Source organism: Priceomyces carsonii (genome assembly GCF_900007245.1).
Source record: "Priceomyces carsonii strain CBS4050 genome assembly, scaffold: Debaryomyces_carsonii_scaffold_5, whole genome shotgun sequence".
Taxonomy (NCBI): Eukaryota; Fungi; Ascomycota; class Pichiomycetes; order Serinales; family Debaryomycetaceae; genus Priceomyces; species Priceomyces carsonii.
The window spans coordinates 1,068,085-1,081,140 of record NW_026946678.1 but is presented as its reverse complement, the minus strand read 5'-3'; the positions used below and the strand labels follow the sequence as shown (position 1 = coordinate 1,081,140).

Sequence of the window (13,056 nt, the reverse complement as noted above, 5' to 3'; positions counted from 1 at the left end):
GTATCAAAATGCACCAAAAGTCAGCTAATGGGCAAACTTTTTGCAAGGAAGAAAGAAATGAAACGGATGCTAAAATTATCTCTAATCAAATGATAAGTAGAAACAATTCATCTAATCTGCTTTCTTCTCGCTCTGAGCACCTAACGTAGAGTTATTATGATCATCTGCAGCAGCTGCTTCTTCATCATTATTCTCATCTTCATCACCACCTAAAGCAGCAAACATATTAGACTGTACTGACTCTGTTCGCTTAGAATTCTCTCTTTGAAAACCAGTATCAGAAGATTGAGGATTTGTTAGTCTATTAGACTGCGATCTTGATTGCACAGAGGTGAATGAATCTCCCTTTGAAGGGATCCTCGAATCACTCCTCTTCGACTGTGCGTTATTCCCCCAAGAAGAGCCCGATCTCGAAGAGTTTGATCTTGGCTCATTGTTTCTATTCCGTCTTCTCTTCTCAGCGTTCGCTCTTTCTTCTTCCATTTTCTTTAATTCAGCTTCATCATGAATCTCTTGAATCGTCTTAGGACCAGCTTCTGTCTTAGAAGATATCCATTTAGCGGCTCTTAAATCTTGCAAATCCATTAACATAAACTTGATTCTCGAAGATAACTTGCAATTATCTAAGATCGTTTGGATATTGTCGAAAACCAAGTTCAAAACAGCTCTATTCTTCTCGGTAGTCTCCAATTTAGCACCAACTGTCTGTACCAATTGTGCCAAATTCTCTAAGGCATCTTCTGATGGATCGACAATATTTTTAGATTGATCTCTTAAACATAACAATATAACTTGATCGTTCAACATACCCAAGATGTACAAATGACCAATAAACTTTACTAAACCAAGACCTCTTCTCTTGGCTGCTGCCATTATGTAGTACTGCTCAGACATCATCTCAGGTTCTAATGGCGTACCATCAGTATTAGTTGGTAATTTGTCAGACCAACCTTTTTCATATTCAGTTTGACAAGTTGTCAACAATATTCTTCTAGCTAAGTCACCACCATTAGCGGGTTGACCTGTTGTTTTAAGGATGATACTAGAGTCCTTAATTTCATCTGAAAGACTAGTGCACATCTTTGCACAAAACTGAGCATACATGGACGACCAGTATGGTTCATCACAAGCCTTTGCAAAGGTTAAAGATATTATTCTCCTCACTGTTCTGGCATCATCCTCCCATTTTGATTGATTAGAAATTGCCAAAATATCGTCCGTAATAGTATCGAACAATTCCAAAGTTAATTTATTCAACAAAGAGTTCACCTTTCTTTCAACATCTTCAGGTTCAAGGATTTCACTTCCATCAGGAGCCAAGGTAACTTCAGTTTTCTTGGCTCTAGATCTTGGAACCCATCTATTTGCAGACTTCTCCAAAGGCTTGACATCTTCAGCTGGTTTGTGGTCGTCATCCTTGTCTTTTCCTCTTCTTGACTGGTTGCCCTTTCTCGCAGATCTATCTCTCGAGCTACCACTACCACCGCCTCTTCTTCTAGAACCACTCCTTGAATTTTGTCTGCCATCATTAAATTGTCCTCTTCCGTTGATTGCACCACCAAATCTACCCGCCAATGGGCCTCCAAACCTGTTTACCCCTCTAGATGATTGAGAGCTTGGACCTCTTCTAGATGTAGCAACAATGCCTAAATTATCCAATTTGGTTTTCCATTCTTCATCAACTGGATACTGAATAGCATCGCGGAACTGCATCAAAAATTGAGGATCATATCTGTACTTTTTGCCTTCTATTTTTCTAGTAGAATCAACACCTACAAATGGTGATGGGTATGTGATGGTATAAGGGTCTTCGATATTCTTGACTGTCTTCAAGTGGTCGAAGAAGTTTGATAAATTGAAAGTCTCCTCTTCTTGATCTTCGTCGACATGGGCCCCTTCGTCTCCGATATCTTCTTCAGCATCTGCTGTGGTATCAGCATCAACGGGCTCACTAGGAGTCTTGTTTTCTACCGGCTGTTTGTTTTCTTCCACATCGTCACCTGGTGTTTCAATAGATGATTGTTGCGCAGCAGGGGACTCAATCGGCTCACTGATAGTATCTGACAAGGCAGCTGACTCTATCGGTTTCTCTAGATCAGGAACATTTTCCAGTATTTCTGACGTTTCAGGTTTGTCACCTTGAACTTCTGGAGCTGAAACTTGGCTTGCACCAGACTCATTCTCCTTGACTGCAATCTTTGCTTCGGATTCTTCAACCTCAGCTTTTCTAATGCTTTGTTCCTCTGCTGCCTGCTCTGGAGCTGGAGATGGTTCTTTTGGCGTCATGCTTTTCGGTTCAGGGGTATGTGCCACCTTAGCGGTTTCAGTCTTTTCTGCTTGGGATTCCTTTTCCTCAGGAGCAATTGGAGCTTTACTTGCTTGCAGTTCTGTGGAGTCTTTTGGCTTCACAGCATCAACTTTCTTTTCTTTTGTATCAGAAGTAGACTCAGATTTTTGAACTACCTTTGCCGCTCTTTCAAGAATTTTTCTTTTAAATTCCTCCGCCACTGACAGTTTTGCAGCTGCGTTAGGGTCTACAGTTGACTGAGAACTTTGACTAGAAAAGGAGGGCGATGCATTAGCAGAAGGCACATTTGATTCTTTTGAAGACCTCTCATCAACCACAATCAGTGAAGGAGCAGCTGGAGACGTAAATGTACCGACAGGAGACGTGATGCTTAGCGATGGCGACTGCAATGGTGTGTTGGACGCTGATGTCAATTTCTTCTTCTCTTCCAAGTCGATAGGTTTGCCTTCTTTATCAGTGAGCTTAAATTTACCACTACTACCAGGTAATTGGCCAAGACCTTGTTGAGGTGATGGATACCCAGGAATTGGACTTATCCCTGGAACCATAGAAGCAGGATATCCATAAGGATTGGGATAATAACCATAGGCGTACATATTAGCTGGATAACCGGCAAAACCCCCATACGAAGGATTATGGTGGTTTATCTTTTGATTGTTGTAGTTCTTTCTATTATTATAGTGCTGTCTGTTATTGCCATTATTGTTATTGCCGTAACCATTCCTATTATTAAAGTGCTTGTTATATGGCTTTCCACTAGTGTTAGTTCCACTACTATTGTAACCATTCATGTAACCTCCAGAGTAATAGTTTCCGTTAGGGTTATGGAATTGTTGCTGTGACTGCTGCTGAGATTGTGACTGTTGCTGCTGATTCAGTTGGTTCGTCTCTTCAGAGGCAGACACGTCGTTAGTGTGCTTATTATCTGTCATCTTATCTTTAATCGATTTCAAAGGACCTAATGTACTTCTCTTCTAGATCTCTAGGCAATCTAATGAATAAATATAAGTCAATTGAAAAAATTATAAGACGTCAAATGAAAAAAAAATTCAAACCAGTGTCAGTCTGAACAATATTAATCGGATATTAACAAATGACCCCTTCAAATGCGAATATACCAGAGTCTGCAACCACTTAATACCACGATTTTCACAACTACTAAGATTAAGTTGCTTTTTGAAGTTTCTCTTGCAAGAAACTCTTTGTTTGTTTGATTAATAGAAAGAGCCTATTAAAAATAGAGTTTATTGGATTCAAAAAATTTTTTTCTACGACTTTTTTTTTATTGAAGAACATTTTTTTTTCAGACGGCAAGCACACCGCGAACAAGGCGGTGCTGGGGAGGAAAATAGGGAGGGCCACATTGGGTTAGTGAGCATTATTTAGCGTACAAAATAATTATTAGTAGTAGGTCGCGCTTTTGATCTCAGGAGTTTCCTCCCATGTCCCCTCATCCATAAGTTTCGGTAGTCACTAATCCTGGCAGTATTACTACCTGCATCTACCTACACTTACGTAAATACCAGCATTAGTTATATATTAGTCTATATAATCCATTAGCCACCAATCCACAGACAATTATAATGAACAGGTACACCACAATGGAATCTTTAGTTGATTCGATTTGATAGCAAGAGATTAGAATGTCTTCACTCGCATCTTCGTCGCACAATTTCGGATCATGGTCCATACAAAAGGGCTTTGTGCAAAGGCCACACCTCTCTATGGGCTGAACTACCGATTTCTCATTGCATTCACATCTGCAGTATTGCTGATATCCAAAGGCTAGCGACACTAAGAGGAGAAACACCGGCAAGGTATGAACTTTCATAAGGGTTAGTCCAATTTTGCCAGTATTCGTTGTACCTGTTAGACGGAAAATTCGATTTTGGGGCTAGAAAATTGGTGTTGCCACACAAATATCGAAGGCAAAACTCTAAATAGCAGTCGACTTTATCGAGACTAACGCTATACTTCAGAAAACAGCATTGATAGCGATAATTATAGGGTTTGACTCGTTAAATATAGAAGAGGGAAATGAACATTATCGATCAGCCATACGTACACAGAGGAGGGATCAAACCTTACTTTGAACAACAAATTCAGGATACGGAAATTGACATTCAATCTACGGGCCAGAACTTAAGAAGATTAGAAGCTCAAAGAAATAAATTGAATAACAAGGTAAGGCAGTTGAAAGATGAACTTAGATTATTGCAGGAGCCAGGCTCTTATGTCGGAGAAGTGGTAAAGGTGATGGGTACTAAGAAGGTATTGGTTAAAGTGCATCCAGAAGGCAAGTACGTTGTGAATGTGCTCCCTGATGTCGATATCAAGAAATTGACTCCTTCACTCAGGGTCTGTCTCAAAGCCGACTCATATGATTTGCATAAAGTTTTACCTAATAAGGTTGACCCGTTAGTGTCCTTGATGATGGTGGAAAAGGTACCAGACTCTACCTACGACATGGTAGGCGGGTTAGACAAACAGATCAAAGAAATTAAAGAGGTTATTGAACTTCCCGTTAAGCATCCAGAATTGTTTGAGAGCTTGGGAATCGCTCAGCCTAAAGGAGTTATTTTATATGGGCCGCCAGGAACTGGAAAAACATTGTTGGCAAGATCTGTTGCTCATCACACAGAATGTAAGTTTATAAGGGTTTCAGGATCCGAATTGGTTCAAAAGTATATCGGTGAAGGTTCACGTATGGTGCGTGAATTGTTTATAATGGCAAGGGAACATGCTCCATCTATCATCTTTATGGATGAAATCGATTCGATTGGGTCTTCTCGAGTCGAAGGGTCTTCAGGAGGTGACTCCGAAGTGCAAAGAACTATGTTGGAGTTACTTAACCAATTAGATGGGTTTGAAAGTTCTAAGGACATCAAAATAATTATGGCCACGAATAGATTAGATATCTTAGATCCTGCACTTCTAAGACCTGGAAGAATCGACAGAAAGATTGAATTTCCTGCCCCCACCGTCAACGCGAGAACAGATATCTTGAAAATACACTCGAGATCCATGAACTTGACGAGAGGCATAAACTTAAGAAAGATAGCTGAAAAGATGAACGGCTGCTCTGGTGCCGATGTTAAGGGTGTTTGCACTGAAGCAGGTATGTATGCTTTAAGAGAGAGAAGAATCCACGTAACTCAAGAAGATTTCGAGCTAGCAGTTGCCAAAGTAATGTCCAGAAATGACGAAGGTGCAATTTCCTTAACTAAATTGTTTAAGTAACTTTGTTATTCGCATAATATAGTTTATCTAGAAATTTATTGTAGCAGCCGAATGAAGATTCTCGATAATTCGATCGGGAAACTACTATCTCATCCACTACCAAGATAACACGACATCAAAAGAATTTCGTTTTATAACCTCTGAATACTCACATCTAGTGTTTTAAGGCAAGATATGAAGAGATATCAATACTTATGTATTTTGGTTTGTTCATGGATCAGCATCGCTGTTGGAAGTCTGAATGACTGTCAAAATCTTATTGATACAATAGCGGTTGCCAATTCTTTGTTGTCAGAGAAAGGAGCCTCTAACGAGGTCTTAAATAGCTTTGAAGATGCTGCTAATATCCTTGAAAGAGACGACACTCTTCTTGGCAGATGTGATCAGATTAAGGAAGAGATGCCTCAGTTCTATTACAAAAAGGCTTTGATAGAATTGAACTTGAATAAGGAATCAATGGCGATTCTGGACTTTAACAAAGTAATTCTATTAGATCCAAGCAATGAACCTGCTAGAAAGCGTCTTCTTGACTTATACATGGACGAGGCAGATTTTGATGGGATGAAAGGAGTGATAACTGAGAAGGATGTTGCTATTAAAGAGAAGATAAAAATTTGGGAGAGCTCATATGAGAAAGCAATGAGCCACTATAAGAAGCAAGAATACCCAGAATGTATTAGGGAGTTGTCTCAAGTACTTTCGTTATCTAAATCTTTACCTAAAGCATATATCGACCACTACAAGTGTGCTGATGAATACTTCAAGCAAGGCGGTAAACTAGATGATGAAGAATTATACAAAATTGCTATCCATGATCTTTCTAAGCTAATTCAACTACAACCTATCCATAGCTTAGAATTTTATGCTTCGATATCTGAATATTTGCTTTTCACAGAGAACCAGTATGAAAAGGCGAGAATCTTTGCCAAAAATTGTTTGAGAATAGATAACGACTATAAGCTTTGTGGAGATTTATCAAAGTTTTACACCAAATTCCAAACTTTCTTGAAAACTCTAGAAAATTATTCCATCACTATCGGTCATTACTACCTTATAGACCAGGAAGTAAAGAATCATCCAGAGGAGGCAGACTACCTGTTCGATTTCAAGTTTATTCAGGATTTTTTGTTTAAGGAAGACATCAAGGTAAGCAAGCTTGAAAAACGAACCATCCCATACGGGGTAAAAACTAATTACGACTATTTGGTTTACAGGGCCACGAAATTTCTTGGAAAAGATAAAACCATTGATGCCTTGAAATTTATCCAAGATTTAAATATGATTGCATGCGAGAGTTTCATTGTGAATAGAGACTCCAAAAACTATAAAATGTATTGTAAGAAAGTTCATCTAGATTCATTTTTTCCAAAATTTGTACCTGAAGTTGATAAACTCTTGCATGGCCAGAAGTTTTCAGAGGCCAAGAAATATCTTGATCAATTCAACAATAATGTCAAGCGCTCTCCTTTATTTGTTGAGAGACACCGAAAAGTAGACCTCCATTTCAAGAAACTAAACCAACAACGAGAGCGCGCTAGACAACAACAGCAACAACAGCAGCATCAACAAAGACAACAGCAATATTTTAGGCAACAGCAACGCCAGCGTTCTCCCTCAAGCAACCAGAAGCCTTTAAACGACTACTATAAAATCCTTGAAATATCCAGGGATGCGGATGATAGGACCATTAAAAAGGCCCACAGAACTCAGACGTTAAAGTATCATCCAGATAAATACAAAGGCACGGACATGACACCAGACCAAATCGAAAATAAGATGCAAGAGATAAACCAAGCGTACGAAGTGCTATCGAATAAAGAACTTAGAGAACGATACGATAGAGGAGACGACCCAAATGATCCTTTGAGTGGTCAAAGGGAGCAGCATGCGCATCATCAGCAACCTTTCAACTTCCACAGTGGTGGAGGTGGTGGAGGTGGTAGTCAGTTCAAGTTCAATTTTGGTGACGACTTTATCAAGCAATTCATGGGGCAGCAAGGAGGAGGGAGCAACTTTCAATTTGGTGGTTTCGGGGGCCAAGCTCAAGGAGCTAAATCAAAACGAAACAAAAATAGAAGAAGAAATTAGACCATCAACTCTTTTTACGGGTATACAGGGTATAGATTATTTAAAGTAAAAATATCATGTAAATATTTCCACAAATGTTTCAAGAAATTGATGAAGTATAAAGAAGGTCATATGCCTATGGTACATATGATGTCTTAGTTCCTTCGTTGTCAATGTCTATTTTCCACAAAAGTATATCTATCCGACGGAAGTTACCGAGCATACCAGAAGTCATAGTTACTGCAAAGAAAGAATAAAATTTACAAATTTTGTTACGAATGCACCGACATGTATCTCTCAATTCAATAGAAGCTACTCTTATTGATCTTCTTCTATCTCTGGAGAAATGATTTGAATTAAATTCAAATGTCTGGCATTCGGGTCTTTTTGGTACGGCTCTTATCACCAGATGCGGAAATGGCTTGTTATTACCAGAGCAAAAAATCGGTAGCCAATAATTTAACATTTCTTTAATTTTGACTTGAAGCCACAAATTGGAGGACGATATTTCTGTTTGCAGTGTTGTATAGCAGTGGTATTGGCTTTTGAAAAATATAAAGTGTACGGTGGGATAATATTCTCGATCATTAATTAGAAATTGAACTATGAAGTTAACTACGATTCTATCTGCTTTCGCTCTTGCAAATACAATCAATGGGCTTCCACTGTTTATTAATTCGGTGGAACAAGCAATTTTAAAACTTCCAAATGACGAAGTTCATGATTTGTTACACGATAAACATTGGGGTGGAAGGCCCCATAAACAAAAGGGCCATAAATTCACCGAAAGTAAGTTTAAGGAGTTACCACTTATCGAGACCGCTGACCTTCAAGACCTTGTGACCGAGGAGGCATTGAGGGAAAAGGCGGAAGTGTTGTACAACATTTCATTGAAGTCTGTTAAGAAATATGGCCATCCAACAAGAGTCATTGGTTCGCCAGGTCATTGGGGTACCATCCACTATGTGGCTAAATCTTTGAGGAAATTGAAGGGTTATTACAAGGTCAAAACGCAGTCATTCAAAGCAATTGACGGTAAGGTGAAAAGCTTCTCATTATTAATTGATGGAGTTCAACCGAAATCCTTGTTGCCACTCGCCTTAACTCCCCCAACTTTGAATACGGAGCCAGTGAACGGTAAGTTAGTTTTGGTTGATAACTTAGGTTGTTCTCCTGGAGACTACCCAGAATCCGCAGCTGGTAATATTGTTTTAATCAAAAGAGGAGAGTGTGCATTCCAAGATAAGTCAATCAATGCTGGAACTGCTGGGGCTCTTGGTGCTATAATTTATGACTCAGATGGATCTTTACACGGAACTTTAGGTAAACCTACTGGAAAAGAGGTTGCAACAGTCTCAGTATCTGAGAATGATGTTAAATCCTACGTCGATGCTTTAACAAAAGACCCGAGTAAGGAGATCGAGACTACTCTCTATATTGACTCGTACGTCAAGGCTATCAAGACATTGAATGTTATCGCGGAGACAAGATTCGGAAACCATGACAATGTTGTCTCTTTGGGCGCTCACTCAGATTCCGTTGGGGCTGGGCCTGGTATAAATGATGATGGTACTGGAAGTCTTTCTTTACTTGAGGTTGCTGAGAACTTGTCCAAATTTAGAGTAAACAATGCAGTTAGATTCGCATGGTGGGCAGCAGAGGAGGAAGGTCTCCTTGGCTCATACCATTACGCTAATACGTTATCTCCCGAAGAGAACGCAAAGGTTAGATTATTCATGGATTACGATATGATGGCTTCTCCAAATTACGAGTTTCAGGTTTACGATGCAAACAATGTTGATCATCCTGATGGATCAGGTGATCTTAAGGATTTATATATTGACTGGTATAAGGAAAATGGTCATAACTACTCATTGATTCCATTCGATGGTAGATCCGACTATGTTGGCTTCATTGATGTTGGTATTCCAGCTGGTGGTATTGCAACCGGCGCGGAGGCTGTTAAGTCTCCAGAGAGTGAAAAGAAATTTGGTGGGCACGCAGGAGAATGGCTTGATCCATGTTATCATCAGCTTTGTGATGATTTGTCTAATCCAGCCTACGATGTCTGGACCATCAACACTAAGCTCATTTCACACTCTGTGGCCACCTACGCAAAGTCTTTCGAGGGATTCCCAGAAAGAGACATTGGCAATGCAACTAGTAGCTCCGTTTCCAAAGATTTTGCTTACCGTGGGCCACAATTGATTTTTTAGTCTAGATAATTTAGATACTAAAGGACTTTTAGAACAAGGTAAATGTAGGCGAATAGAAACGGCGTGCATATAATGGAACGCGATCTTTGCCCCCGCTTACTGAATGGAACCCCCACGTAAATTGCTTCCTCGATGGGTGGGGGAAGCCGAACATTTCTGACTCCCGACTCCCGGATTTGGAAAAAAACCCGAAGATTACACGTGAGTCTGAACATACCGGAATTTATTTATCCCGGAGTTTATATCCCTTTATCAAAACGGAAGAGAAGGGACTTTATAAATCAGCAAGATAACCCACTGGAAACAATATATATATGAACAGACTAATTAAACCATTAAGGAGACTCTTCAGCACTACAATGACTACATCTAGCACTTCTAAGCCAAAGATATTAAGAATCGGAAAGATTGAGTTCGGTACCAAAAAATGGGAAGAGCTTGGAAAAGTTGCAGAGGTTATCGATTGTACCTCGAAAGATAGAGAAGAGTTTTTCAAGGACTTAAAGAATAAATATAGTGGGGTAACTTGCATTACTAGAACTTTTGCTAGTGTCAGTCAAACGGGTAGATTTGATGAAGAATTGTCGCAGCATTTACCAGAGAGTGTGAGATCGGTGAGTCATACTGGAGCAGGTTATGATCAGATCGATGTTGAACCTTTTACAAAAAAAGGTATTCAAATTTCTAATGTGACTACTCCAGTTGAGGCGCCTACTGCAGATACGGCAGTTTTCTTGGTCTTAGCCACCACTAGGAACTTTCAACAAGGACATGATTTAGCCGTTCAAGGTAAATGGCCCAAAGACAAGTGTGCGGGTGCAAAACTTGGACATGAACCAGAAGGTAAAACCCTTGGTATCTACGGAATGGGAGGCATCGGTAGAGCAATCCACAACAGATTAAAACCTTTCAATTATGGTAAAATTATTTATCACAATAGGAGTCAATTGAAACCAGAACTCGAAAACGGAGCAGAATACGTTTCATTTGACTCTTTATTGAGCGATAGCGATATAATTTTGATTAGCGTTCCCTTGAATGGTAATACTAGGCACTCAATCAATGCTGAGACCATTTCTAAGATGAAGGATGGTGTTGTGTTAATCAATACTGCCAGAGGAGCAGTCGTCAATGAAGCAGAATTGATAAAATGTCTTCAATCTGGTAAGGTTGGTGCTTACGGCTCGGATGTCTTCGAGCACGAACCAGAAGTACCCCAAGTCTTGCTTGACATGCCCAATGTTGTTAGTTTACCTCACATGGGAACCCACACATATGAGTCAATCAAAAACTTGGAAGATTTTGTTGTGGAAAATGTCTTTGATTTCTTGTACACTGGTAAGGTCAAGACTATCGTACCTGAACAATACAGTTTGCAAATTAAAGAAGGACCAATTCTTTCGAAGTAAACTCGTAAATTTTTATAGATATGTATGGCAATTCATGTCGACTCCACAATTGGCTCTTTTTCTTATTGTATGTTGCGTATCCTTGCAAGTCCGGCATCGGTCATCGAAATTAGGCTTCTGCAATCTGCGATTGAACTTACGACGAATTCTCAGTCAACCTACTAACCTAAGGCGCGGATTTTAAACTGAACATCTTGATGTGCATATTATTGATGACGTCTGCTCGATGCCGTAGTAGAAGTAGGGCTCTTTTTTTTTTTTCCCATTCTCAATAACTTAAATTTCTTGCAAGAGAATTCTTTATAACTTCAAGGAAAGGTAGATAGTCAAAGTCTCATCTGAATTGGAGACCGAGTTGAAGGATTAGCGTAATAATCCTAGAATTATCGCAGAAGAGTTGAGAACATCGCTTTATTAAGTAGAGACCGGTAATCGGATTCGGAAAAAAATTAGACATCATCAAGCAAGCTATTGAAATATCGATAAATTTCGAAACATAGAGAATCAACTTAAGTTTAATCTTAAGTATCAATTATATATATCGGTTGCTTAAGTTCTGATTATTCGGCTTTGCATATCAAGTTTGAATTAAGCTTAAAGATCGAATTTTCACGGAAAAAGATAATTTTTCATAATTGGAGAAATTCGACGACAAACGGCTCCGACCACCAACGACCCATCTTTTAAGCAACATTATTGAACCGTAAGTGGTTTCATTTCACTTACTCTTATCATAGAGTCATTTCACGTATAATTTGTTTTCTATTTACGATATTCTGATATCAGGGAGAATGAGTTCACCAGTTGGCCCAAATTTCATACCGACTCAAGATGCGATTGAAATAGATTATGAGTCGTTACCTGATGATGCTTCCTTAGCAGCTCATTTAACTGCCGGAGCATTTGCAGGAATAATGGAGCATACTGTTATGTTTCCAATTGACTCAATTAAGACAAGAATGCAAATAGCGAGCCCTCAACAATTGTCTAAAAGTATGTTCACTTCCATTTCAAAAATAAGCTCTAGTGAAGGTGCTTATGCATTGTGGAGGGGTGTTTCTTCAGTAGTTTTAGGCGCTGGTCCGGCTCATGCTGTTTATTTCTCCGTTTTTGAAGCGACAAAAACATTACTTGTCAATCGCTTGACGAATTCCCCACATTCAAATAGGATTGTCACAGATGATAATCATCCGTTGATTGCAAGTGGTGCAGGGACAGCTGCCACTATTGCGTCGGATGCATTAATGACCCCATTTGACGTTCTAAAGCAACGAATGCAGGCATCAAATATTGCAAAGAAACAGCCAACGTCACTTAAATTGTATCAAGAGGCAGCAAATATCTACAAAACGGAAGGATTTTCTGCATTTTACATATCTTATCCTACTACGCTTTTCACTAATATTCCTTTTGCAGCCTTGAACTTCGGCTTCTATGAATACTCGTCCCTGTTATTGAATCCAACTAATAAATACAACCCCTATTTGCACTGTGTTTCGGGAGGAATTGCAGGTGGGATTGCAGCAGCTTTGACTAATCCGTTTGATTGTATAAGAACAGCTCTACAAACTAGAGGTATCTCACATAATGAGAGGTTAAGAAATATAGATGGATTCTTCAGTGCGGCAAAAGCACTTTACAGAGGAACAGGTATGAAAGCATTCAGCAAGGGCTTAAAGCCAAGAATTATTTTTAACATCCCCAGTACTGCTATATCATGGACAGCTTATGAAATGGCAAAAGAAATTTTGTTAAAATAAAGACTGCCAGCAGACCACAGACCGAAAGAAAAGAAAAAAGATAAAACAAAAAAGCT

At 39.3% G+C, this 13,056-nt stretch overlaps 8 protein-coding genes across 8 annotated transcripts; 5 read left to right on the top strand and 3 right to left on the bottom strand.

Annotated features, from left to right (window-relative positions):
- Window positions 1-111: 111 nt before the first annotated feature.
- On the bottom strand, window positions 112-3,240 carry TIF4631 (translation initiation factor eIF4G; the record flags this gene model as incomplete). The annotated part of the gene is made up of 1 exon (XM_062954926.1): window positions 112-3,240. The coding sequence occupies one exon, from the start codon at window positions 3,238-3,240 to the stop codon at window positions 112-114; it is 3,129 nt and encodes a 1,042-aa protein (XP_062811580.1).
- Window positions 3,241-3,836: 596 nt separating this feature from the next.
- On the bottom strand, window positions 3,837-4,139 carry PRCAT00004897001 (uncharacterized protein; the record flags this gene model as incomplete). The annotated part of the gene is made up of 1 exon (XM_062954925.1): window positions 3,837-4,139. One exon carries the CDS (start codon window positions 4,137-4,139, stop codon window positions 3,837-3,839), a length of 303 nt encoding a protein of 100 aa, XP_062811579.1.
- Window positions 4,140-4,345: 206 nt separating this feature from the next.
- Window positions 4,346-5,548, top strand: RPT6 (proteasome regulatory particle base subunit; the record flags this gene model as incomplete). Its single annotated transcript, XM_062954924.1, has 1 exon — window positions 4,346-5,548. One exon carries the CDS (start codon window positions 4,346-4,348, stop codon window positions 5,546-5,548), a length of 1,203 nt encoding a protein of 400 aa, XP_062811578.1.
- Window positions 5,549-5,722: 174 nt separating this feature from the next.
- Window positions 5,723-7,636, top strand: JEM1 (Jem1p; the record flags this gene model as incomplete). Its single annotated transcript, XM_062954923.1, has 1 exon — window positions 5,723-7,636. The coding sequence occupies one exon, from the start codon at window positions 5,723-5,725 to the stop codon at window positions 7,634-7,636; it is 1,914 nt and encodes a 637-aa protein (XP_062811577.1).
- Window positions 7,637-7,751: 115 nt separating this feature from the next.
- Window positions 7,752-8,081, bottom strand: PRCAT00004894001 (uncharacterized protein; the record flags this gene model as incomplete). The annotated part of the gene is made up of 1 exon (XM_062954922.1): window positions 7,752-8,081. One exon carries the CDS (start codon window positions 8,079-8,081, stop codon window positions 7,752-7,754), a length of 330 nt encoding a protein of 109 aa, XP_062811576.1.
- A 139-nt stretch (window positions 8,082-8,220) lies between these two features.
- On the top strand, window positions 8,221-9,831 carry APE3 (Ape3p; the record flags this gene model as incomplete). Its single annotated transcript, XM_062954920.1, has 1 exon — window positions 8,221-9,831. One exon carries the CDS (start codon window positions 8,221-8,223, stop codon window positions 9,829-9,831), a length of 1,611 nt encoding a protein of 536 aa, XP_062811575.1.
- Window positions 9,832-10,190: 359 nt separating this feature from the next.
- On the top strand, window positions 10,191-11,240 carry PRCAT00004892001 (D-mandelate dehydrogenase-like dehydrogenase; the record flags this gene model as incomplete). The annotated part of the gene is made up of 1 exon (XM_062954919.1): window positions 10,191-11,240. One exon carries the CDS (start codon window positions 10,191-10,193, stop codon window positions 11,238-11,240), a length of 1,050 nt encoding a protein of 349 aa, XP_062811574.1.
- Window positions 11,241-12,031: 791 nt separating this feature from the next.
- MRS4 (Fe(2+) transporter) lies at window positions 12,032-13,000 on the top strand (the record flags this gene model as incomplete). Its single annotated transcript, XM_062954918.1, has 1 exon — window positions 12,032-13,000. One exon carries the CDS (start codon window positions 12,032-12,034, stop codon window positions 12,998-13,000), a length of 969 nt encoding a protein of 322 aa, XP_062811573.1.
- Window positions 13,001-13,056: the final 56 nt, after the last annotated feature.